At 42.4% G+C, this 26,948-nt stretch overlaps 1 protein-coding gene across 1 annotated transcript in view; it reads right to left on the bottom strand.

Annotated features, from left to right (window-relative positions):
* TRAPPC12 (trafficking protein particle complex subunit 12) overlaps positions 1 to 26,948 on the bottom strand; it is a 201,709-nt gene that overhangs the window by 112,819 nt on the left and 61,942 nt on the right. Inside the window, exon 6 of the mRNA XM_077488729.1 lies at positions 1,521 to 1,633. Within this exon, the coding sequence (XP_077344855.1) occupies positions 1,521 to 1,633 (113 nt within the window). The remainder of the gene's footprint in view (positions 1 to 1,520; positions 1,634 to 26,948) is intronic.

The following is a 26,948-nucleotide window of genomic DNA, read 5'->3' as shown; positions in this document are numbered from 1 at the left end:
GCTCAGAATGCAGGGTTCAGGAGTGCGTTGCGCTCAGAATGCAGGGTTCAGGAGTGCGTTGCGCTCAGAATGCAGGGTTCAGGAGTGCGTTGCGCTCAGAATGCAGGGTTTGGGGGGGGGGGTGGAGGTTGATGTGAAGGGTGGTTGAGGACACTGCTATGGGGTGATCCTGCCTATAACAGTGTCTTCTGCCCCTTCACATCACCTCCCCCAATACGCGCGCGCGCACACACACACACAGCTTCTGTCCCCCCTCCCCTTTCCCCTATAGCGCAGTAAACTCTGCCCCCCCTTTCCCCTATAGCGCAGTAAACTCTGCCCCCCCCCCCCCCCCCCCACAGCATAGCTTCCTACAGGTTTCCACAGTGGAGACTGGGAGGCAGCACAGTTCTGGTCAGAGGGCGAGAGCTGGCAGAGTGACTTTTCATATTAGCAAGCTGGTAATTGGTTGCTTAGGGCCACCCTGTGTCTTAGCAACCAATCACCTGCAGTTTAAAATAAAAGGTTAATTCAGCCAGCTCCTCCTCCCTCCCTCCCTCCTGAGCTGTGCTGCCTCTCAGTCTCTACTGTTTTACTGCGATGGAGGAGGCTGGGGGGCGGGAGGAAGAAAGAAGGAGCAGGATATAGAAGGCATGGCAGAGCCATGCAGGAGCCTTAAGGCTGGGAGAAGAGACGAGGACTGGCACATAGAAAGTGTTGCGTCCACTGTGCAGGAACCTGTTCGCAGTCTACCTGTCACCTGCCCATGGTCGACAGGTGAACCGCGTTTGACGGATTACCAACCCCCCCTCTAAGGGCTCATTCACACAGCCGCAAGGGATTATACATCATAAAAGATGCATATAGTTCTTCACTTGGGAGTACAGTTATTTCTGTAAAGCTGCCTGTACAAATCAACGAGAGGTTGCGTCCGTATGCTGGCAACTGCACATCCAAGCATTTATATGCATACAGAGATTGATTTGCACCCCTGGACATAAATTCTCTGCATACAGGGCACACACCTGTCTGTAGGGATGTCAACACTCAGAAGTGCCATTACTGGACTACAGCTGCAGTGTGTCCACGATTTGTACAGGTGGCTGTACACAATCACACTGGATGCAGAAATATATTGTATATCGTAGTGTACGGTCCCTCAGTGGCTGTGGGGATGAGCCCTAAACAAACTCCTAGCAAGCTTTAACACATTTTAGGCAGCTCTGAACTTTTCTGAAAAGCCTGCTGAAGTACTTTCATTTTGATCAGTGTTTAACATCCCCAAAATAGAGCTAAAAAGTGCTTCAAGAAAGCTGCTGAAAGATTACTGAAAGCTTTGAAAATAGCTTGTAAAATCATGCAGCATACGCTACTCTTATACAACGTAAGGTACATATTAATGGAGAATGGACAATCTATCCACCTGCTATGGGCAATAAAAATGCTCTTCCCTTTTATAGAGGAGGCCCAAAACAAGGAAGCACTGGATTCTGACCATTACGCAGATGATTAATAAAAGAAGGGTCCCATGTCACTCCTACCTTTAAACAAATGGTTTTCATACTGTGCAGGCAGTCAAGTGTCTCTTGAGGACATCCAAGGTACTGTCGTAATTCCGCATGTAGAATCCGCATAGAAAATGGAACCATGGACCCTGAAAAGAATACAGGAAAAAAAAATATTGGAATACTCCTGTAACAGAATAATAAATTGTTCACGTTATCAACCTCAATGTTAAAAAACAAAAATTCTTGCTTCATTGAAAAGTATGATAGTGATTTAAACTTAGAAGTTGATGACATTACTAAATAGGATGTAATTCACGACAGGAAAATTAAATTTTCATTGGAACAGGAAATCAAGAGAAATCTATTGGGGACACATGTTCTGGTGACAACTGGGATTTTTCCTCACTCAAGATATTCTCTCACTTCTAGGTGTGTCTCCAGGAATGTTGGTTAAAGGGAACTATCCCCAACTTCCAGTTGTGCCTCCAGGACAGGTAGAGAAGTGAAATCTACCCAACAGGACAACAAAACCTGCCAATGGCTTTAAAACTAAACTATATTCAAAACTATGAAAAAAAACAAAAACTGAACCTGAATTTGGAGCATTCTACAGATCTCAATTGACCATCTGTGGGATGTGCTGGAAAAACAAATCTTATCCATGCAGGACCCACCTTACAACTTACAAGACTTAAAGGATCTGTTACTGAAGGCCTGATGCCTTCAGCACATCTTCAAAGGTCTGGGTCAGGGCTGTTTTGGTGGCTAAAGGGGGACCTACCCAATATTAATTATGGCTGCTTGGTGTATCGTGCAACCTACAGGAGAAATGAATGGAGGCAAAAAAACATTGGCCAGCCCAGGGTATTACTCCGTCTACTACCAGTATGTCTTAGTTTCGTAGAAAAACAGTACCAAGAGCAGGCTCATAACAACAGAGCGGTAGGACTTGTTTGCCTCGATGGACTGCATAAATGCTCACCCTATAAAAACAAAAAAACAACCTGATGTATACTTTGTGGAGAGGCGAGCCCATGCCACTCTTTATTTTAGCAGTTGCAACTATAGGCAGTCCCTGAATTACGAACATCCAAGTTGTGAATGACTCCTACTTACAAATGGAGGTTGCATGACATCACTGCTGGCGGTTTGCGCCACTTCTTCAGTCCGAACCCCATCCAGACAAACAGTGGGAAATTTATTTTTGCTGAACTGGAGCAAAAGAGGAAAGAACAATGTCCTGAATAAGGTGAAAGACTACCTTGGGAAGAAAGCCCTAGGTGTTAACACTATCATGTCCCTGTGCAAGACCAAAAAGCATTCCATGCAGGATACAGCCACCAATTCAGACACTAAGCTAGCTGATATAATGGCCACAAGAAATTCAACCGTGTGGGTCAAACAGGGCCTTCTGAAGTATCGAGAGACCAGATTCAAATACAAGATTTAAATCCCATAGGGTGTGAAGAAGTCAGACCAGGGAGGACCACACCGGAAACCTCCTCCACAAAGGTCTTGATCAGAGAACAAGCCAACAGTCTTTGAAACAAAATGGAAAGTGTAAAGACTTGGCCCTTGATGGAACCAAGAGCCAAATGTGGGTAAGCTGGAAAAATCGGCACATGCATGTAGGCATCCTTTATGTGCACCAAATCAATAATGCTTCCCCAATGAAAGGGGAGCAATGACAGGTTTTGTTGATTTCATCTGAAACTTTTGAGCCCAAAATGTAAACATTCGCAGCTTTTAGGTATAAGATGACGCAAATGCCCCTTTGGTTGAACTAAAACTCCTAGAACTGTTCTGCAGAAGCAACTGGATCTATGACCAAAGAGTGCCTTATGGAGATCAGTTAAGCCTAGTACACACAGAAGGGTTGAAAAACAAAAAGTGACAGCTCTGGAGGAGCGCCTGTACTAACTATCTGACATTAGTGCAGCAATCTCCCCTGCTCTTGTATTGTGTTCTGATAGGAGGACGGTCCCCCCACCAGAACACCCCGGTCAGCGCTCTCAAGCCAGTGGCTGAGAGTGGCGATCATGAACAGAATGGCAGACATTTTTCAGTCATGTCTTTCGACAGAAGCTGCCCGAATGGAGGAAAACTGAGGAAGGGGCACCACCTTTTGCATCTAGGCATTGGGAATGAAAGCAGTCCGAGAGTTTGCAAAGATCATCAGATATCCCTCCCCCCCAGTATGGAAAGTGGAGGTGCATCTTCATGCTGAGGAGGGCTTGTTGTGGATTTAGCAGCCTTGGAGTGCCAGACCCTGCAGGGGGGATGGGGAATCACCCTTGGGGGCTCTTGAAGCAAAAGATGAGAGCGAACTGAAGTAAAAGGAATGGATAGAGATTACTGCGGAAGAGGACTGCTTCACAGTAGCATCCTTGAAGAGAACATCCAGAGTTGTCACCTACTGGTATGGCCAGATTTATAGTATGCACAGACCATTTTAGAACAAAATCCTCATGAAAGCAGATGCAAAGAGTAAGTTTTTTTGGCCTTAGAGGCTCTATAAAAATCAAGGCTAGAGATTGTAATGGTAGAAACAACAGGTTGATCCTCTAGCTCCAGAGTGCTGCGTACCACATCAATTAGAGCCAAAAATGCCTCTTCACATAATAGTGGACTGATCGCAGCTCTTCAGGGAAAAAAAATCATCAAATTAGAACTTGAATAAGAACTTGAATCAGCTTCTCTGTGTTCAATTGGTTATAAGCCACCATGGCTGCAGGTAAATCAGATCTAGAATCTGACAAGAATGGGGTGGTAGCACACTTGCAGCTTCTGGGTCATAAAAACCTGCATGACTGTATGAAAAAACAATATCAGATTTTAAAGACAGAAGACAGCATGATTACAGGATATTGATTTTACCACCATCAAAAATCACGATGTCCCTGATCCATTAGTGGAGGAACCCAGCAGAGCAGGACTGTCCAACCAGTGTCTAGGTCTAGGATCAGACATGTTGCAGCCAAAGTGTAGTAATCAATGTACAAGCTCAGGGTAAGAGGCAAGACCTTTACTACCCAAGAGAATTTGAAAAGCTGGTAGCAGGTAAAAATTTAACAACCAGAAGGTTGGCTAGTTAAAAGGTGACCAAAGTCACTGCAGGCAGGTAGAAAGAATGGATTCAAGTTCCACAAATTGGGCATGTACACGTCGTTTCACCCAGCGGAACTTGAGCACTGAGTCGCAAAGCATTAAGCTCTTCCACAGCAAAGCTGGTGAAAAACTAGGAAACGATGATGCCTAGCAAATAATTAAATTCTGCGCGGTACTCAAAGTGACTCTTCAGAGTCAGTGCAAGTCAGAGGCAATGCTAGCAGCTCTGGATCTGGAGAGTGTTTCACAGCTAACTGAACCTGAACCAGTCTGGAAAATGCCCACATGGAGTCCAATGCCCGAAGGTCCCTTCCAGACTTGTCCATCAATCGGCCACTCCAGTGGAGACTGGACACGACACTCGTACCAGATAACTGCAAGTCAGTGGACGGAAGAACACCAGCAGCAGTCGATTTAGAACATTTTTGATTAAAGAAAAAAAATAAATAAAAAAGGTTAGTCTTCACAAGGCACCCTGGTAGTAAGAGGTGCTATACTCTGGTTTAACCTACAGTTTTTTGGTTTGTCAAATCCTCTTGTAGGTGCCAATGTAACCCAAAATTTTAAGAATTCCTATATCCCTCAACAAACCCAAAATAAAAAACTATTCATCTTATTATTTTTATAGCAATTTTTCACAAATGCCTAAAACATTCACATTACTGTACATTATGCAAAAGGGCTATTAAGCAGTTAATTGAAAACGTCAGGTCTGGTCTGTCGGTCCATGCGCCTTCCTTGTTCTAACCCCCCAAAGCCCCCCCCCCCCCCGCCGCTTCCTCACTTTTTATGTGTCCCAGGGAGAAACTTTTCACCAGACAGGAAGTGAAGGAAATGCCAACAGCAACACAAACATAAGTCTTTTTTTTTTTTTTTTTCACATTAACTAGCAGAATGCTAGCACCCCCACATGATTTTTATTGTGGTTCCGTTTCCTTGTTGCAGAATTTCCTCCACTTTCTGTCTAAAATGTTGTCCTCTGGCCAAAAAGTTAGGGGACAATCCTAAGAGCCCTGGATAGCAGTAAAAAAGCAGCATTACACTGTTTTAAAGCAGCATGTCCTGCATTTTCAACTAACAAACACCAACACAGTGATTTGGTGTGAACTGGGCACATTGAAAACCATTTTCTTCCTGGTTATTGCACTGCGTGTCTGCGTTGTACAACGCCATTCAATGTAGCCTAAGACACATGAAGTGAATGGGCCCTCAATGATCTTAAAGTATTACTAAACCCACAACAGTAAAATCAGTCTGTATATGCAATAAAGCATACTTGTTATACTCACTGTGGGACCTAAGGGATTAATACTCTGCATTGTGTAAAAAGGCTGTTTGATCCTGTCTGCTCTGATCCTCCACCTTCAACCACAATCCCCACTCCATCTCCTGTTAGTACAAAGCCTTGGGGGCACTCTGCACATGCTCAGTTTGGGGTGTACTGCTAGAGAGGCTTTTTTGCCTTTTGGGAGGGTGTATGTGGTCAGCACAACGCCAATCAGCACTGTCCAGATAGAGGGTCAGGGATCCTGGATAGGACAGCTCAGTGCAGTATGAAAACTCCTACAAGCTTTAACCAGGAACTGATAGAAGTCACAAGACTGTTGGGCCTCTTTCACACTGTCAGACCGTTCAGGTCCGCCTGTCAGTTTTGATGGCGGACCTGAACTGGCGATTCATGCTGGTCTATGGAGCGACAGATGTCAGCAGTGACATGTCCACTGACTTCAGACCTGGTCCGAACTGCCAAAAGCAGATGGATGGCCCTACGTCCGAATCCGTCGCTGGTGGATCAGATCGGGTGAAATCTGATGAAAACAGACATGCTGTCCGTTTTCATCCGATCTCACCATAGAAACCAGCGGCGCTTGACAAGCCCCTCCCCGCTCAGTGGGCAGAGGGACCTGTCATCCACCAGCTCAGCAGAGATCAATGGAGAGATCTCCCGCTGAGCTGGCAGACAGAGCTGGACTCTGTGGAAGCGGATCCACCTCATAGGAATGAGGCCTTATATACTGCTGATGAGAAAAAGGTATTTGGCAGTTTATATTTACTAAAATAATTGCATTTCCATATTCTGTGTACTGTGGGAGAACAAATATAGTGATTGCAGGGTCCTGGGTTTAGTAACACTTTACAAGCATCTGAAATGCAAACAGAACGCACATACGATCAAACTAGATTTGCCCATCAACACAAGCTCAAAGCATATTGACACAGTCCCTTCAGAGGCAAGCCAGGTATAACAGCAGTCAGCTCTTGCATTGTTTTAGGTAGGGAGGCAATTTTATTACTATACTGCAAGCATAAAAAATAAAAACGTTGTCCTATGAATAGCTAGATGAGGGATGACACGGGTGCTTTATTATGCAACATCCTCCCCTCTTGTAAGAGTTATTTTTAGAGCCAGAAAGGACAATGCATTGTGAGACTAGGGCATGTGAGCGGGGAGCAGACAGGCTCTGTACTGAGTGCCATCCTGGGCATGTTTAATGATAAAATGCGATGAAACACAAGGGGCTGTCTTGCAAAACTGAACAGGCAGACCTGACCCAAGGCAGCAAGCAGCCCAACCACAACCTAGGCCGAGCGCATACTAATTAGAGCCTGCAGAAAGCAGTCTGCCAAGCAGAACAATGCGAGATTCAGAGTGACAGCTTTGTCACAAGTCATCATTTGGGACAAAGGTCAGCACTATGGGTCCATATTACCACAACAAGAACCACATATTGGAGGAAAAAATAGAATACATATAATGCATATCATTAAAAAAGGCATAAATTGCATTCCATCTTTACTTTATTTTACTTATAGCATATTTCTACAAGATCTATGGATTGCCACAACCCCCTCATGAACCATGATGGACTATGTCATTGTGCGAGTTTCACCTCCCATGACTTCCTCTGGAAGGCACACTCTGTTTTTCATATCTCAGGTTTTCCACTGCTTATTATTAGTGACCTGTGATCTCTCAGACCTATTATAAATCACTTGGCAGTGACTTAACAGCATTAGAACCTATAGCACTGTCATCAATTAGAAGATCGGGTGAGAAGATATAATGAAACTTGGAGACTGATGACACCCATAACAAATAATCTCTGATAAAGTCAAGGGAGAAAAGAGAGTTTGCATTGTCTATGCCCATCCCTAGCAATGCTATGGAGGGGGAGATTGTAAAGCTTAGGTTTCCTCTGTGCATTTATTATTTGACATGCATTTTCCACATTTGTATTTCTGTAGTGCTCTTCTCACTGGGGATTCAAAGTGCTTAGGAAGTGAAAAAAGCAATCTTGGGTGCACTCATTTGAGCCAATTAACCTACCAGCGTGAGAAAACCCCCACAAGCACTCAGAACATGAAAACTCCACGTCAATGGTGTCCTGGTTGGGATTCGAACTGAGGACCTCAATGCTGCAAGGCAGACGTGCCAACCATCATCACTTCTGCAGCGGGGTACTACAGACAGTACCTTTACCTTTTCTTTTGCAGCCTGGATGTGAATTTTAAAATCACTGTAAACCAACATTCAACCTGAGATATCTACAGTAATTTGATAGGCGGAGGCAAGAAAGATTAAACAGCTGTAGTTATGAAAAGGAAGATAGCAAACAAGGGTTTGGCAATGGTGGTCCCATGCATCCTTGAGGTCCAATCATTTCTGCTAATGCAATTGTTACATCACTATCCTTTGTACAATATAAAAGTTTCCCACTGCTTAAAAACCAGATCAACAAGAAACTTTCACTTAGCTGCAATCAAGCACAACACAAGAGTAAAATACTAATTTACCCTGTAATTGATGAGACATTGAGGCTACTGCCAATATTCACAGGGCTGTCCTTAACTCTGCAGCTGTCAGTCATCCATCATGCCTTCCTCTTCGTCTTGCTGTCAGTCCATATATTGACTTCCCATCTTGTACTGAATTCAATGCTAAGCTTTGGCTCTAACAGCGATGCGGTCAGTATTGATGCAGAGAAATTTTATATGTTTGTAGTCCTAGATATGCCTTTCATTTCAACCACAGACGCTCCTATTCTCTAGGGATCTCTTATCCCTTCAGCTTTGCCTTTATAATATATAATCCTCCATATTGCATTCCTTTTTTTTGGGAGATCCTATATATCAGAGCAAGGCTGATTTTTTTTAATATAGAAGATTGACAGTCTAAACAAAGTCAGTTCCACAAATCTTTAGGGTTCTAACATTCAGGCAAAATGTAGTAAATGTATTTACCCCCACATTCAACCGGATATATCTACAGTAATTTGATAGGTGGAGGCAAGAAAGATTAAACAACAGCTGTAGTTATGAAAAGGAAGATTGCAAACAAGGGTTTGGCAATGGTGGTCCCATGCATCCTTGAGGTCCAATCATTTCTGCTAACGCAATTGTCACATCACTATCCTTTCTACAATATAAAAGTTTTCCACTGGTTGAAAACCAGATATCTACCTGATTTAAGAGCGCCACCTGGCGCTCACATGGCCGGCTGCCTCTCTCCTCTCCCTGTCTGACAGCTGCAGTGGGAGGGGTCGAAAAAACCCACTGACATTACCTGGGAGGAGGCTTGTCATGTGAGTATCGAGAGGTGCTCTGAAATAAGGTAGATATCGGCTTATTTTTAATAAAGGACATAAAGTGGGGCATATATTGTTACATAACAGAGCGGATTGTAGTAACATTAAATTGTTATGAAAGCCGCAGGAGAGGAGGATCAGGCAGCGGACAGAGCCGGCAGGCAGGGAGGGGAAGGGGGAGAGGACAGAGGCATGTAAACTGACCACAATGTCAGCGCTCAGCAGCCATGATAAACCATGGTCAGTGTACAGGGGGAGGGCAGAACCAGGCAGGATCAGCCAGGTATTTCAGATAATACAGGTGGCCAAAGTACACAGCACAAGCACTGTGACCCCTTATGATCATCTCATATAGCCAGTACAGCATCTTTTGAGGATACGATCACTGAATAAATGTTGATATTTGGCAGAAAGATTACAAGCTTTTATTCTGATATAACTTGCAAAAAAATATTTAATGGGTCACCTTCCCCAATGAACTAGTCATTCAAATAAAAACTAGGAGAGAGCTAAACAAGAAACAGTCTCCCCTTGCCAACGTAGCAGGAGCCACCAGCAGTTGACTGAACACAAAGTGGAGAAGAATGGTGTTAAAGGAGTTGTAAAGGCAGAAGGTATTTTATCTTAATGCATTTCAAAGTCTTGTGTGTGGAGCAGCTGCCCCAGCACCCCCCCCCAATACTTGAGTCCCTCAGCCATCCAAGACTTTCCCTCCTAATTGGCTGAAACACAGCAGCTGCGCCATTGGCTAACTGACTTTGACAGCAGCGGGAGCCAAATGGCAGTTCCGTGTCTGAATGGACACACAGAGCTGCAGCTCGGCTCACATGCACTCATAGCAAGCTGCTTGCTGTGGGGACACTCAACAGGAGGGAGGGGCTAGGAGCACTGAAGTGAGACCCGAGAAGAGGAGGATCCAGGCTGCTCTGTGCAAATCCACTGCACAGAGGAGGTAAGTATATCATGTTTATTATTATTTTTTTTAAACACGAGACTTTATACTCACTTTAAGACCCGGTTCACACAGGGGCGACTTGTCAGGTGACTTAGCTGCCTGATCAGTCACGTCCAAACTGTACTATGGAACCGTTCCGATAGGAGTGTCTCAAGTCACTCTGACTTAGAAAAAGGTTCCTGTACTACTTTTGGGGCAACTTCAGGCAACTTGCATTGATTTCTATACAGAAGTAATTTTGCAAGCCGCCAAAGTCGTGTGCAGGTCGCCTCTGCGAGTCGCGCTGCAAGTCGTGCTGCCCCTGTGTGAATCGGCTCTCAATTTACAAAAAGTGGAAAAATTAAATGGACTTTCACTGTATTTGCTCATTTAAGCACAAGAGAATCCATTTTGTACATTGTTCATTTCACACAAACTAAATATTCTCTCTCTCACCCACCAATTTCTCAGGGTTTTAGTTTCGCAACTTTCAGCTGCTGGACATATGAGTAGCGACATTATTCTATTTGCTGGTTTGCAAGAACATCTCACACCAACCCCTTTCTTATATTGGATATAAAATAAAAAAAATAAAAAAAAATAAAAACAGATGCTTTGACAGAATTCAATGTCCAGTCTCCCTCTATTATCTGTCCTCTGCAATTGCACATCTAGTTTTGTTTTCAGTGCTCAACTGTTAAAATCCATAACATTGTTTTAAAAAAAAAAAAAAAAAAAAAAAAAGGCACAAAAAGCAGCAAGGGGCAACGCTATTCCCACTTCATCAGGGCTTAATACAAAATAAACCTTGAATAGACCCTGAGAAACAAGCGACTTCCCAGATCTATATTAGAACCAATATGGAACTCTACTCATAGAGAACAACCTGACAGCATTGCTGCTCAGAAACTGTGTTGTGCCCTGATGAAGGGGGGAGTAGTGTCGCCCCCCAAAACGCTTTGGCTGGTTTATATGATTTTTTTTTTCTAACTCAACAGTTATAATCATCTTGGAGTCTTTTATCCCATTTTAGTCCGATACTTCTTTCTGTATTTTTATGGTTTAAAGCAGGTACTGTAAGATTTTTGAAAATGCTTAAAAAAAAAAAAGAAAGTTAAAAGTGCCCTGACATGGAACATGAAAGCATTTACATAAGGGCTCCTTCACACTTAGGCCTCTTTTACACGAGTGTTCCGTATGTTCCATGTCATCCGTCCGTTGCATGCCTATGGGCAAAACGGATGTAAATGGATGATCATCTGTTTATACGCGTATCTGTCCATATCTAGTTTTTTGAACTGATCAAAGCCCAATTTTGTTCTGTTATAGAAGAAAAAAAAAAAAAAAAAAAGACTGTAAACGGAAAAAACTGTACATTTATGCATCTGTTTTTGCATTGGTTGTTACGAGCCGGTACCCGCCGGCGTACTAACCACCAGTGTCTCATCTCTGCTGTCAGGAGAGATTCCCGCTGAACGTAAAACAAAAAAAATAAATGGACAGTATACAGTGGGTGGGGGGGGGGGATGTGTACAGTCAGGCTCCCTCACATGCCAGTACTGACTGTCGTTTCTGGCTTTAAGCTTAAAAGAGATGTGTGTTTTTTTTCCCCCCCAGAATCATATTCGGCTAGATGGATGCAGTTTCTGCACTGAGAACTGAAATGAACATCACCGATGGCTTGATTTTCTCAACTCCCCAAGCAGAGAGCTGCTGACTGCCAATCAGCAGCTCTCCTCTCTGCTCCTCCATGCTCACTGGAGCGTTGGGCTGTGGAGGGAGTGGAGCGGCCAGCTTAGCCTCTCAGCGGCTCGCTAAGAGGCTGAGGTGAGTGCCAGTCCAGGCACTTGGTGGATCTGACTTTATTGTTGTGCCTGGACTGATTTCTGAGAGGTCAGCAGAGAGGGGACTTCAGCCCCCGCTCTGCTGAAAATGTGTCACTAGAATGCAAAATGAATTGTACTCCTGTGATCCATAGAAGAAGTCCAGCCAAACGAGCTCAGGCTGGACTTCTCCTTTAATTTCTCTTTTCTTTCTTTCCTCAATAGTGCTGTCATTTGGCACCACCACTGAACTAAACCGGGTGTCCCCGCCCCTTTGTTTATTTTAGCTGTGGGGACAAATGACAGCTCCTTCTCTGGCGCTATAGAGGAAAGAAAAAAAAAAAGAAGAGCCAGTAATGCCAGTGAGGGCTGGCAAGTGATGAAGTCTGTCTGTACACACTGCCCCCTAACTGTATTCACTGCTCTTCTCCTCTCCTGCCTCTCTCCTTGCGCCCCCCCCCCCCCCCCCACAAAGAGGGCCTGTCACTTATATGCTGTCCCACCACATGCAAAGGGGTTACAATCAGAAGTTAAAAAAATATAAACAGGCACACTTAAAAAGACACATAAAAAGTAAAAAATAAAAAAATAAAAAAAGTGAGCCTTCCCACCTCCACATATGCAGACATGCATACACAAATGCATGAGTTGGGTGCCTATGTAAAAAGAATGGCAATTGTGCTACACGGTACATAACACTGTGCACTCCAGAGATAAATAAATTTTAGAACCAGAGCTAATGGGTAATGCTAAACTGATGACCTTTTAAAAGATCGCCAATGGAAAAATATACAGTATTGACGTTTTTTCACGGTTTCATGGGTGCCATGCACACTGGGCGTTAAAATAACATCATAAAAACGGCAGTAGCTCCGCAGTGAGGTTTTCAATGTTTTTCTGCGTTAGCGTTTTTTTTTTCAATGGATCAAAAACAAAAAAAAAAAAACGCTGGTGAGCCATGTTTTTGAGCGTTTATCAGCGTTTCACGTTAGAGCGTTTTTACAGCTGAAAAACTCATCTTAGAATCCACTAGTTTTGTTTTTTTCAAGCCAAAAAAACTGCTGATAACAGCCTGTGTGCGCATGGACACATAGGATAACATGGAGAGTTTATTGACTGTAGAAAAAAACGTCTGAAGTCAAAAAACAGCTGCTGTAAAAACGTCCAAAAATGTCCAGTGTGCATGAGGCCTAATGCTTGACACTATTGAGTATATTTACTCCGTACCACTCCATGTTTTATATTTTACCCAAAAAATAGGTAAATTTACTTATTGTTTGTGTGCCCTAAAATAAACGTTAGTGTATTTTTACTGACATTTTGCATTTTATAAACTGTTGCACTAATATCATGCAACATAGAAAATTGGAAATACCACAAATGTATTCTGTAGGGTGTCTGCTTTCAGTAAATATATAATTAAGGATACTCGCCCAAATGCTCCCGATACTTTGCGGTGCGACTTGCGTCAATACAAAATGAATGGGCGCAAATCACACTGCAATGAATCGCATGCAATGAACAGGAATGCAGTGTGATTCCAGTCTAAATCGTGTGCATGTGCGTGTAGAGAAAGAGAAAAGTGCCATCTAGTGGGCAGTGTTAGAACTCACAGTACATATCTGACCACACGAAAATAGTCTGCATAGGTGTCCCAGTCTGCTGATCACGGCCGCTGGAGGCGCTTACAGGGCTGGAAGAGATGTATAGGTGGTCCGCCCCCAAGCCGACATCACTTCCGCCCTATACCCATGGGGTCCTGGAACTTCTCCTCCAGTGGCCCTGAACACTTATGTAGATTATTTTCCATGTGGCCAGATATGTACTGTGAGTTATAAAAAAAAATTGAAACTGTCCACTAGATGGCACTTTTCTCTTTCTACACATACACACACACACACACACACAATAGCATTGGGAGAAAATTGCATGTGGTTCAGACAGGAATCACACCACATTCCTGTTCAAATCACATGCAATTCTTTGCAGTGCAATTTGCACAATTGTTTTTTGTATTGACACAAATTGCACCACAAAGTATCAGTACTCGGTACTGGTAAGTACTTGACTGAAAGTATTGGTACTTAGATAAAAAAAAAAAAAAAGTGTAACAGTGCAACAATATATATATATATATATATATATATATATATATATATATATATATATATATATATATATATATATATATATATATATATATATATATATATATATAATCTTCAAGCCTAAACTAATTTTTTATTCATGCGAACCAAAAATACAAAAATGGCTCCGGGACTCAAGTGGTTAAAGAGGAAGTAAACCCTGATGGGTTTACTTCCTCTTTCATTCCCTGCAAAGGTAAAGCATAATGGACTACTATGCATCGCATATTAGCCCATTATGTGTCACTTACCTGACACAGGAGCCAGCGAAGTCACCGCTGTCCCCTGTAGTACGGCGCATCCATCTTCTCGGTGGGTCTCGCCGTTGTCATTCAGCGAAGCCGCGATGACGCATGGGAACCGCCACTCGCGGCATATCGCCGTTGACCGTGGTGCGCTCAGTGTGCCTGCGCGCCGCTGTCTACGGCACATGCGCCGTAGACAGCGGTGCCTGTCTTTCGGCAAATATCTCCTGAACCGTGTAGGTTTAGGAGATATTTCTTGGACCTACAGGTAAGCCTTAATCTAGGCTTACCTGTAGGTCAAAGTTGGTTGTAAGGGTTTACAACAACTTTAAGGACTCCAGCTAGAGGGTGTAATAAACTGATTTAAACTGATTTGAAAAAACATGACTGAACTGATGAAGTAGATGTAATTCTCCTGTGAAATGGGCCTTAGTGTGATGACCTGTGTTCTTCCATACTGGATTAAAGCAGTAGTAAACCACTGTTTTTTTTTTGTTTTTTTGTTTTTTAAAACCTGCAAGGCAATGTCATAATGTGCTAGTATGCATCACATTATGTGAAACTTTCCTTAGAACAAAACCCTCCGACGGCATGCTGTCACTGCTGAAGGCGCTTCCATCTTCACCCGGTCTTCCTTCCGGGTTCGCAAACTTCGTTTGTGTGAGTGGCTGGAGCCGCAATGACATCACTCCTGCGCACGGGAGCTGTCGTTTACAGGACAAGACTCTGGAGTAACGGCACGGACAGTGCTGCATCTAAAGTTAATATCTCCTAAACTATGCACATTTTAGGATATCTTTACAGTACCTAGAGGCAAGCCTTATTATAGGCTTACCTACAGGTAAAAATCGTGCATGGGGAGTTTACTCCCACTTCAATGCAGGGCACATAGAAAAAAATTGTTTCCCATGTCCCCCATTCACACAATAACACTGGTGGGATATGCAGTGCAGTGCACTGTAGAAAAAATGTAGCACGTCTGCTGGAGCGCTCACTGGCAGCTGCCCACAGGGTAAAATGTGGCGCTTTATCATGCCCTGTGTAGCATGAACCTCTAACGCTCAAGTTCTAAAATTCCAGTTTTCAATTGTGTCTGCTCACACCAGAGCATGGCTTGTAGTCCAAAAAAGTACCATGAGCTTCTTTTAAGCTACAACCTTCAAGAGTATTTGGCCTCAATGGACTTGAAAGGGAGCCCTGATAAGATGCATGAAAGCATGTGCCAAAATGCACATATTTCGTGTTTTTTCCCTAGTAACTAGCTTTCAATTGGCTAAAAATTTTAAATAAAGCATAATCCTCAGAGCCATGCAAAAATGCCTGTACACCTCACCCCCAAAAAAAAAAAAAAGCATGTAAAAAGACCATTGATGCACAACTCAAGAGTGAATAATGCTAAAAAAAAAAAAAATATGTGCTTTCTTCTTACAGAATTTTTTTATTCATATAGTCAGCCCTGAATATATATGTACAAACAGGGAGTCCTCATTCTTGTGGGTAAAGCGCAATTACACTAAAAACAGTGAGAATAGGGGTAACTGGGTTCCCAGACCCGCATTATTAGCCATTGGGGTCCAGTCTTAAATTTTAATTTTGTAAACAATAATACAAAAAAAAAAAAAAATACATAAACACCCTTGTTCTATAGAACAAGCTGTAGAATAGTGGAATAAAGTCAGACACTAATAATTTGATGTTTCGGCACACAACACATACAACAGCTTTGAATTGTCAGGAAGAAGAATAGCTGAAGGTTACACATGAATGGGATGGAGCTGAGAATCAAATGATTCTCTGGCAGAACGGAAAGAGGCAGAGGGGGGGGGGGGGGAAGCTAGTAATTATAAGGGAAGGAAAATGCAAATGGAACAAATGAAAAGGCAATGGCTCCCAGACGGGCACTTTAGGTGAAGGAGATTTTCCCCTGCAGTATAGATGTGACAGAAAGAGGTCTGCGATTAGATGTGCTCCCTCACCTACCTCACAAGGCAATGTGCACGCATTACATACATTTCATTCTCTCCATACAGCAATAGAACAGGGATCCTACAGATTTAAAAAAGGGAACCTAAAAATGCTGATTTTTTTTTTTTTTTTAAATGTTACTTCTTTTTGACTAGTGTAAATAATAAATCTGGGCTACCAGGGGAGCTGCACAAATCAATAAACAATCAATATTTTAACTTCCTTCCCTTTCTCGGTAGAGAGATTTTTGTGCCCACCTTTCTATTACATCATTCGGACGGACTACAAAGCAAACTAGGACAGGTCTTAGAGCACAGACTGGACAAGGACGGTGAGATCATGTCCTTCCATCAGGATCCACATGAGCTAAAATCTCACAAGAAGTCACTCTTCCACTGGACCTCTCATGAGATTCATCATCCTTACCCAGGATGCTTGCAGGAAGTTTAGGGATGTTAGTGGAAAGTCGAAGACTTGCACCTGCCCAAATCCAGGTTTGGCAGGCTACCCCCTCGTACCCCAAGCACCTGTATTGTTTTTTTTTTTTTTTTTTTTTTAAGTGGTCATAACCCTCAGTCATGAAATCTGAACAAAGCACACACACACACATACATACACACACACATACACACATACATACATACATATATATGTGTGTATGTATGTGTGTATGTATGTGTGTATGTATGTGTGTATGTATGTATGTATGTATGTATGTATGTATGTATGTATGTATGTATGTATCTCTGTAGTGTTTACTTGACTGTCTTCAAAGCTCTTGGTGTCGATTCTTTCCGGGGCTTTGTTCCTCTGTTATACGTTTTCCTGACACATGAGATAATTTTTTGGACGGGGGAGGGAGCTCAGCACACAGCTTTTAGAGCAGCCTTTCTCAACCTTTTCAACACAGAGGAACCCTTGAAATAGTTCTCTGGTCTCGGGGAAGCCCTGCTAAAAAATTAGAAGTCTACAACTCATGATACATTAGTGTGATGGTCAGTGGGAAGAATGGTCCTTACACTTGTGATCATTGGGAAGAATTAACTCCTTACAGATAGCTAAAAAGATCAATGAGTCTGTGGGAACTTACCTGAGAGACAGAAATTGACCAATGCTGAAGGAACCCCTAATAACCTCTGGAGGAACCCTAGGGTCCCACGGAATCCTGGTTGAGAATCACTGTTTTAGAGTGACAACACAGCTCTACATCCTTCCTTCAAGTAGATGTAAAGGCAGAAGTTTTTTATGCATGAAGATAAAAAACCTGTGTGCAGCAGCCCCCCTAATACTCACCTGAGCCCCATCTCTGTCTAGCTATGTCCACGATTCCTCTCGGCCATCTGGAACTCTCCCTCCTGATTGGCTTAGACACAGCAGCAGCACCATTGGCTCCTGCTGCTGTCAAAGTCAGTTAGCCAATCGGGAGAGAGAAGGGAGTGGGTGAACCGCACATGAAGCTGCAGCTCGGCTCGGGTACCCCAATAGCAAGCTGCTTGCTGTGGGGGCATTTGACAGGAGGGAGGGGCCAGAAGCAGTGAAGAGGGACCTGAAAAGAGGAGGATCCAGGCTGCTCTGTGCAAATCCACTATACAGGGCAGGTAAGTATAACATGTTTGTTGATAAAAAATATATATATATATATATATAAAAACAAGATTTACAATCACTTTCAGTCCTGTGCTGGATGTGGAGGGGGTGTGTGCGCCTTTCCTCCAATCAGCTCTCACACACAATAACTGCAGCTCTCAACCTCAACCTCCTCCTCTGGGATAGTAACATATGCAGAAGGATTTTATCACAATTCTGCACATTTGATTGACTGTAGATAAGAGAAGACTGCAAGTAACCAAGTATAACTTATGTAGGAGGATTTGTTTCATCCATATGCATCATCTGAGACTAGTCACTTCACTGGGTATATGAGAGAATTTACAAACACTTTAAGCCTAATTAAATCAGCTGCATATATGAAAAGAAAGAAAAAAAAAAAAAGAAAGTCAAAAGTTTTGCAGTTTGTTTTATTTGGAAAGCAGACACAGCACAAGTATAAATGCCTGTCACCTGCCAGCATGCTGCAGATAAGGACCCTTGCTCTTTGTATGGAAGCAATGCCGAGTCAGACCTATAGCTTTGCAATCAGAAAAGCTCCTGCTCCCTGTGTCATCTCACCAGAAGGCATAATGGACCTCTACTGGCAGGGCACTGCTCTCACACAGAGTGCCAAGATACTTCTCTGCAGCAAGCTGGCATGTCATGGCTGTAGGATTTTTTTGTTAGGCTGTGGTCATTTTTTAAAGACAACAAAAAAGAACTTTGTACATCTTGTGTTTTCATGCACCTCGACTGTATTTAGCAGATTTATATTAAAAAAGTACAGTTGGCCTTTAATTATTATAAATACCTTTTTGTAGCTATCTTCTGAAGACCTGGGGGGGGGGGGGGGGGGGGGGGCAGCTTCATGGCATGTTACCCAGACAGGGTAACGCATCACTGCTTAACCACTTGCTGCCGCTTAACCGGTTGATATATATATATATATATATATATATATATATACACACACACACACACATACATACATACACACACACACACACACAAATCCCTGTTCTGTTCAAAGCGACAGAACGTGAGTTCCTAATAGCTAGGAACCACAATCTGTCATTTCCTCTAGGTCAGCCCCCCCCCCCCCCCCCCCACAGTTAGAAACACACAGGGAACACAGTTAACCCCTTTTCCATGCCAGTGACATTTTTATAGCACTGATCGCTGTATAAATGCCAATGGTCCAACAAAGGTGTCCGCCATAATGTCGCAGTCCAGATTGCCGGCATCACTAGTAAAAAAAAAAATAATAATAAAGATGCTATAAATCTATCCCCTATTTTTTTTAGAGGCTATAAATTTTGCGTAAACCAATCAATATACGCTTATTGCGATTTTTTTTGTGAAAAATATATAGAATACATATCGGCCTAAATAGAGAAAAAATACTTATTATAGCAAAAAGTACAAAATATGTTTTTTTTTTTTCAAAATTGTTGCTTTTTTCTTTTGTTTATAGCACAAAAAATAAAAACTGCAGAGGCGATCAAATACCACCAAAAGAAAGCTCTATTTTTGAGAGAAAAAAAAAAGGACGTCAATTTTGTTTGAGTGCAGCGTCACACGACCGCGCAATTGTCAGTTGAAGCGACAAAGTGCCGAATTGCAAAAGATGGCCTGGTCATTCAGCAGCCAAATCTTCCAGGGCTGAAGTGGTTAAAAGCTGAGCAGCATGCTATCAGATACTTATGCTGGTTGTAGCACTTTGCATCAGGTTTCCAGAGCCTGCATAGCTTCTCAAAACAAATATATAATGGGATATATTTATAAAGGACTTAATCTGACATTCACCAAACATTCACTGCGGGTGAATCTTCCCAGGGCATGCGGTTTAAATTACAGGGATTGATTCAGCACTAGTGAATGTTTTTCACCAAAAACATTCCCTTTAAATATGCTCCTTAGTGTTCACCTAGTCTAGCTTTTCTTTGAAGCTCCATGTTCCTTCTATTTATGAGGTGCAGTACCTAATAAAGCCTACTGATGGCACTGTTGTAACTGCAGAGGAACCAAATAGTTTTTCTTTTTTTCCATTCAACACAGAGAGGCAGAACAGGATTGCACAAAGAAAGTCATACATTGGTTATTGATAACTATAAACCTGCTCATCATCCTGCCAATGTTTATGTCTACTTTATAACTATGGAATCTAATATATTAAATCTGAACCCTGAGCAAATACAAAGATAAGGCAAGAAGTGTAAATGAATTGCATAATAACCCTATGAGAAGTGAAAAAGGGACACCTAAGTACGGTAGTATAAGTGGGCATGGCTTTACCATAACTAGCATGCTAAAATATGCACAGCATAATGAAAAATGCCTGACAGCAATTTTATTTTACCGGCATTACAAGCCAAGAGACTGTCAGAAACAGTCACATGATGCAAGAAAATGGAAAAAAAAAAAAAAAAAAGACTACTTGGATGTGTGAAATTACTCTCAGAAGATCAAAAAATAGAAAATGTTTGATTATTTGCATACACACACACTGTACTTACGTTCATGTTAACACTGTCCTATACACAAAAAACAGCAGTGCACAGCCATTCATGGTAATGACAGGCTGTATACTACACCTACACTTCTGGGTCAGATGAACTATGCTGGGGATTACATTAAAAGTGCTCAGCATAGTAAGGATCCTTATCCATCTTCTTTGCAAGGGACACCATCATTTCTATTCCAGTTTTTTTTTTTTTTAAAGAACAAAAAAGTTGCCAATCTAGGAGCTAAAGTATTTGAAGAAGGTAACAGATAGGGCATCATTTTTTAAACATTTAGGTTAGTGAAAGAGTTGCTTTAAGGCATATCTATGGCTGAAATATAAAATGATATTAATTTCCACATTGTATTTCATTTTTTTCTAGCCTATCACTATTATGTTGAACGTTTGAAATGTACTTTGCGAAGATCCCCACACACTTCCATAATTTCTGTGACACATATTTACTATGCCCTGTGAGTGGGCACTGTCACATTTCACAGAGCCTGCCTTACAGTACAGGAGTCACTGCTTGCAGGCACCAAGATGACATGGGGGTATGTACTAGAAGTAAACCAACGGAATGGTTGACAAAAAGCAACAAAAAAACAAAAACAAAAAAAAAAAACACATAATATAAGGTCATGGGTTTAATGGCTTAAATGTCACCAGTAGGGTTTTTATTACTTGCATTGTGGTAGTTGGTTTCCACTTTTCACAGATGTCTACTGGCCTGACCACAGCAGAAACAGTAGCAGGTATTTGACTTTAACTATGAGCAATTTCCAACCATATAAAAAAAAAGACACTAAACGCCACATACATAGTGTGAGACACTGGCTTACAGGATTGTGGATGGTGTAGATCAGTGGTCTCCAAACTGTGCCCCTTTGCTTGCCTTTATCTAGACATTGGGGCACTTTTCCTCAAACTTTTTATAGGACACTGTTCCTCCCACTGACACTAAAAATGGGGCATAATTCTGGTTACCAACATCAGCAATGGGGCACAATTTCTCCCAGTGACAACAATGGGCCCCTATTCCTTAAACGGACCCCGAAGATGGGGATGTATTCAGCCCACTGATAACAATGGGGCACTATTTTCACTGATACTAATGACTAGGCACTATTCCTTCCACTGATACCAATAATAGGTCACTTATTCCTTCTACTGAAAACAATGATGGATCACTTTCTCCTACTGGCACCATTGATGGGACATTATTCCACCCAGTGATAGCAATGATGGGCACAATTCTTCCCACTTATACCAATGATGGGTTACTACTTTTCCTACTGACACCAATGAGGGAGCGCTATTCCACCCACTGATACCAATGATGGGGCACTATTCCTCCCACAAATACCAAAGATGAATTGGTAACTCCCACTGATGCCAGGACAATTTCTACTTTCAATGGCCACAGTCTGGCCCTCCTAAAGTCTGAAGGACACAAAACTGTCCCTTTGTTTAGAAAGTTTGGAGACCCTTGGTGTATATTGTATGGCATATTGTATGTGTCACCTAGTGTTTTCACATCCACATTGTGAAAGACCCAGGGGTTTTTGACTGATGTAAAGAAAACAAACTTTGATTTTTCAGAATCCTAATAAGTCAGATTCTTGATCCTGGAGCCCAGGGACTGTAGAGTTTTGGATGGGATAAAGCCTCCATTTCTTGGAGGCCTATTACCTCATAGGCAGACCTTATTATATGTCCATAGGCCTTTATATTTGTGCAGACTGATGCTCAGGGCTCTCTCCCTCTATGCTGTAGGAGTACTGCTGCTGGGTGAAAAGGCAGAGTTCAGACAGAACACTAAAAATTAGCTGCTTGTTTTTGGGATTTTTTTTTTTTTTTTTTTTTTTTTTTTTAGGGGGAATACCAAGGTGACTGTTAAAATTTCCGCCATGCCGGGAATATAACCATTTTCAAACTTTCAAAGTTTATAACGGGTTGTTAAGAAACGGGCGCCTGTGTCCTTAACAACCGATGATTTATCAGCTGTCAGTGGAATTCCCCCCGACAGTTAAAATTTTCCCCAGTCCCAAAATAGGCTGGTATCAATCCCTCAATTACTATATATAGACCCATATGGCAAAGAGGCTGGGAAAAAATAGAATCTTATGATACCAAAAACACATATAGGCAATATACCCAAAACAAAAAAAATTTACATACATATTTTCGGTATCATAAGATCCCGTTTTTCCCCAGCCTCTCCCCCATGGTTCTATGCATCTCTGCTGATAGCTGAATATTAACCAAAAAATGCTGGCAAAGGAGAAAAAAAATGGGGGGGGGGGGGGGGGGGCTTTGAGTCTGGTACGGATTTTAAGGGGAACCTCGTGCCAAAAAAACAAATGGTGTGGTGTCCCCCTCATGTTCCATACCAGGCCCTTATCCAAGTAAACAGCCCGACAGGCCAGGAAAGTGGGGGGGCGAGCAAGCGGGACCCCACTGTTAGGGATGCAGTGCTCCTTAACAACCAGCTATTCACTGGTTGCTAAGGATGCCAGCAGGCGCCTGCTAAGAAAAAGAATGCTGGGCACACTTAAACCGTTAAGACTAACAGCTGCTTTTTCCTGCTCCTAAACGCTAAAAAAAAAACAAAAAAAACACACCTCTAGACTACAATAGTGTGCATGTCCTATGTATCATAGGATAACACCATTTGCTTCTAGAAGTAGAAAAAAAAAAAATCTCAAAAGCTGCTGCTAGGAGCACGGAGCCTTAGACCCCATACAAACTACCGGTATTACATTTTCTGCTGATTTTTATCTTCAGATTTACCAAAACCATATAATTTGAGGTCAAACCTTAAGATTTTCAATTTGTATGCAATCAGGCAGGCCCTTGCACTACATGGTTTTGGTATAGTGTGTATGGGGTCTAAGGCTTCATGTGCACGGGACGTTGTTTAACCTCTCCTGAACAATTTAACTTGACAGCTAGAAACCGGTGTCTAAAAATGTCTGTTTTTATTGCGTTCCAAAAAATGCTTCTAAACTTAAAATGGCTAGAAACTACTATAAATGACCCTGTGTACATTTACTGATAAGATAATATAGAGGAGCTTTCAGGGGCAGCTGCAAAAAATGCCCAACTGCTCCTAAACGTCCGTTTACGAGCAGCTGTGTACATGAGGCCTAAATGGTGCAGGACAAACCTGCTTGGGCTGTTTCTGGGTGTCCTTGTCTTGTGCATGCTTCACTGCTGTCACTACCAGTTGAGCCTGTCCACCTTACAATAGATATAATTTATAGTATATTATATATCTTTGGAGAAAGTAAGGATGTTAACAGAAAAACACTTAAAAGGTTAATGAGCCACAAACCTTGCCAATTCAAACATGAAAAATGTATAATCAGACATTCAGTGAATCAGGAGTATGTGATAGTGAGCTCTTGTGGTTCAACTCAGGCTCCCCAGGGTGTGGACTCCAAGCCCCAGCCTGCTTCTTCACCAGCGCCCCTGATGGTGGGTATGGACATGCAGCAAGCTGGAGCCAGGTAGCAGCCTCCAGGGCTGCTCAGCTGAGATTACTTCGCATATGTAGAATACAACAGCAGAAGACAGAAGGGAAAACCAGTAAACAAGCTGAGGTCAGGACAGGTGGCAGGCAAACACAGACAGTTGACAAAGCCAGGATCAGTACATAGGTAGTCAGACAGGATACACGCAGTAGTAACCAGACGGGAGATCAGAGAACTGTAAAGTTGCTCAGGCAACACAGGCTGGACTAGGCACATGTACTCATTGCATATATCGAGAAGCAAACATAGGCATGCCAGAAAGTGATGGAAGGGAACATAAAAATGAAATCAGAGAATAGGTGCCAACGCCTATAGGTGAGTGCAGAAGCCAACAACACGTTAAAGGAATCAGAGGACTAGGGGAACACTGCAGCAAGGAGGTAAGAATTACACAAGAAAACTGCAGGCTAAATTGTGACAATGACAAAACAATAAGTAAATCCAGAGATGTAGACAGACAACATTATATGCAAATCTTGGCTTTTCTTGCTAAAACCAAGTTCACTCTGTATTAAAGATGAGATTCACAAGTCGATTTCCCTGCTATCCTGAAACTATGGTATATTGATTACTAGATGAGTGCAATAAAAGGATTCCCTTAGAGAGTCACAGATGGTAAGTGAGGACAGAATTAATAAAAACTCAGAAAAACCCAGACAGAAAATAGTAAGTATACAACACAAGGCTTGCAGTAACAACACAAGCTCTCCAAAGAGACCCACAATCTCTATGCCTGCTATCTACCAGGATTGACGGAGTCGGCCCATCTCGCTCTCCCCTTGTCTTTTAGAAAAAATTGTGTCAGGGAACTGGAAGCTATACCATTTGTGTGGCTTGCCACTTTAGAAAAACAAATACTATTTACATTACACAATAGTGCTAGGTGCAATTTCTTTACCATGATTACTAATTTTAATACTATTTAAAGTGTGACTAAACCCAGGACCTTGCAATCACTATATATGGTCTCCCACAGTATACCAAACATTAAAATGCAATAGTTTTAGTAAGGCCCCTTTCACACCGAGGAGGTTTTCAAGCGCTACAGCGCTAAAAATAGCGCCTGTGTAGCGCTTGAAAAAAACCGGCCCCTTTCACTCCAGTGTGAAAGCCGGAGAGGCTTTTACACTGGAGCAGTGCGCTGCCAGGATGGTGAAAAAAGTCCTGCTAGCTGCATCTTTGGAGCAGTAAAGGAGCGGTGTAATTCACTGCTCCTACCCATTGAAATCAATGGGGCAGCGTGGCTATACCACCCTGCAAAGCGCCACTGCAGCGGCGCTTTGCGGTGGTTTTAACCCTTTTCCAGCTGCTAGTGGGGGTCAAAACCATCCCGCTAGCGGCCGTTTCCACTGCTAAAATGATGGTAAAGCGGCGCTAAAAATAGCACCGCTTTACCGCCAATGCCGCTCCCACCCCAGTGTGAAAGAGGTCTAAATATAAACTGCTAAATACTTTTTTCTCATTAGCAGTATATAGCAGTCTCGTGACTTCTCTCAGTGTCTGGTTAAAACTTGTAGGATGAGTTTTTATTCTCCTCTGACCTATGAGGCTGCAGGACCCCTAACCCTCTGTCTGGACAGTGTTGGTTGGCCCTGTGCTGATCACATGCACACTCTCAAAAAAAAAAAAAAAAAAAACACCTTTCTAGCAATACACACCAAACTGAGCATGTGCAGCTTGTCCCCAAGGCTCTGTCCTATCAGGAGGTGGATTGGGGACAGTGGAAAAAAGGGAGGGACAGATGACAGGATCAAGCAGCCTTTTTACACAATGTGGATAATTAACCCCTTAGGTTCCACAGTGAGTATAACAAGCATGCTTTACTGCATATAAAGACTGATATTATTGTTGTTGGTTTAGTAACACTTTAAGCACCCATACAATAGTTTCTAGGGCGTGAGGTTCTGGCTAATCTATATAAGATTCTGGCTTAAAAGGCCCATTTACAAATTTTCTATGTGTTGAAATGGCACCCCAATGCACCAAAGTAATTCAGCTCTACAGCACATACTTTCAGTTGTGGTGCGCTGCTTCGACAAAAATGGTGCATGTCAGTTTTTATCAGATGTTTTGGTGCACTTTTAATCCATTCAATTGAATGGTCCCAATTAGATCTTCCATATTAACTGTTTGAATAGTGCAGAAGAAAACTCAGGGCAACCGCCACTTTGAAATTGATTTCTGAGGCCAAAGACGTAAGCCTCCCGGATAACCTTGGCACTGCTTGGTGGCAATAATGAAGCAGGTTATAGACAGGGCTACTACTAACTGATCGTGTGTTCTGTGAACCTTGAGCCTAGGTTCACACTGTAGTGATGCGGGAAAAAGCGCGATTCCAGCACCGCTTCCAGCATCGCATCTCTGCAGCAGGCAGTTCACACTGCCCTCTGCGAACTGCTGCAGTGTCAATACAATGTTAATGACACCCCCATTTTGGTTCACAGATTGCAGTGCGAACTGTGGATTCAGACAGGAATTGGATGGTATGTGTGAGAACAACCATGCGATCCGATTCCAGTGTGGGGAAAAAAGGTCCTTGCACCTATTTTCATGCAAATTCAATGCGACTTTAGCAATACAAATGTATGACTGAACTCGCACTGCACAGACATTGCATTTGATCGACATCGCAGTGCGGATGCAAATCACATGCAATATCTGACATTACACAAGTGTGAACCTAGGCTCAAATTTGAAATCCAAGCAGATGTACTGAAAAAATTTAATTTATTGCAGCAGCGCAGCAGATTTAAAAAAAAAATAAAAATAAAAAAAAAAATGTATTTTACACAATATACAGACAGCTGACCCACCCATAATATGAGCCTCTTGTAAGGCTCCATTCACATATATGCAAATTGGATGCATTTTGAACCACATCTGATTCACATGACGTGAATCAAAACGGCTTTCTATAGAGCCAGTTCACATGTGTGGTGCAGCGGCAGTGGAAACTCGCTGTGAATTTAAAAAGAGCCCCGTGCGTTTTGCGAGTACTGCGGTGTGGACCAGATGCGGATTTCA

This window comes from Lithobates pipiens, unplaced genomic scaffold (genome assembly GCF_037356315.1).
Source record: "Lithobates pipiens isolate NorthernLeopardFrog02 unplaced genomic scaffold, aLitPip1_a1.2 Scaffold_18, whole genome shotgun sequence".
NCBI lineage: Eukaryota > Metazoa > Chordata > Amphibia > Anura > Ranidae > Lithobates > Lithobates pipiens.
Note: the sequence above shows the minus strand (reverse complement) of the source record. Positions and strands in the feature narration are given on the sequence as shown.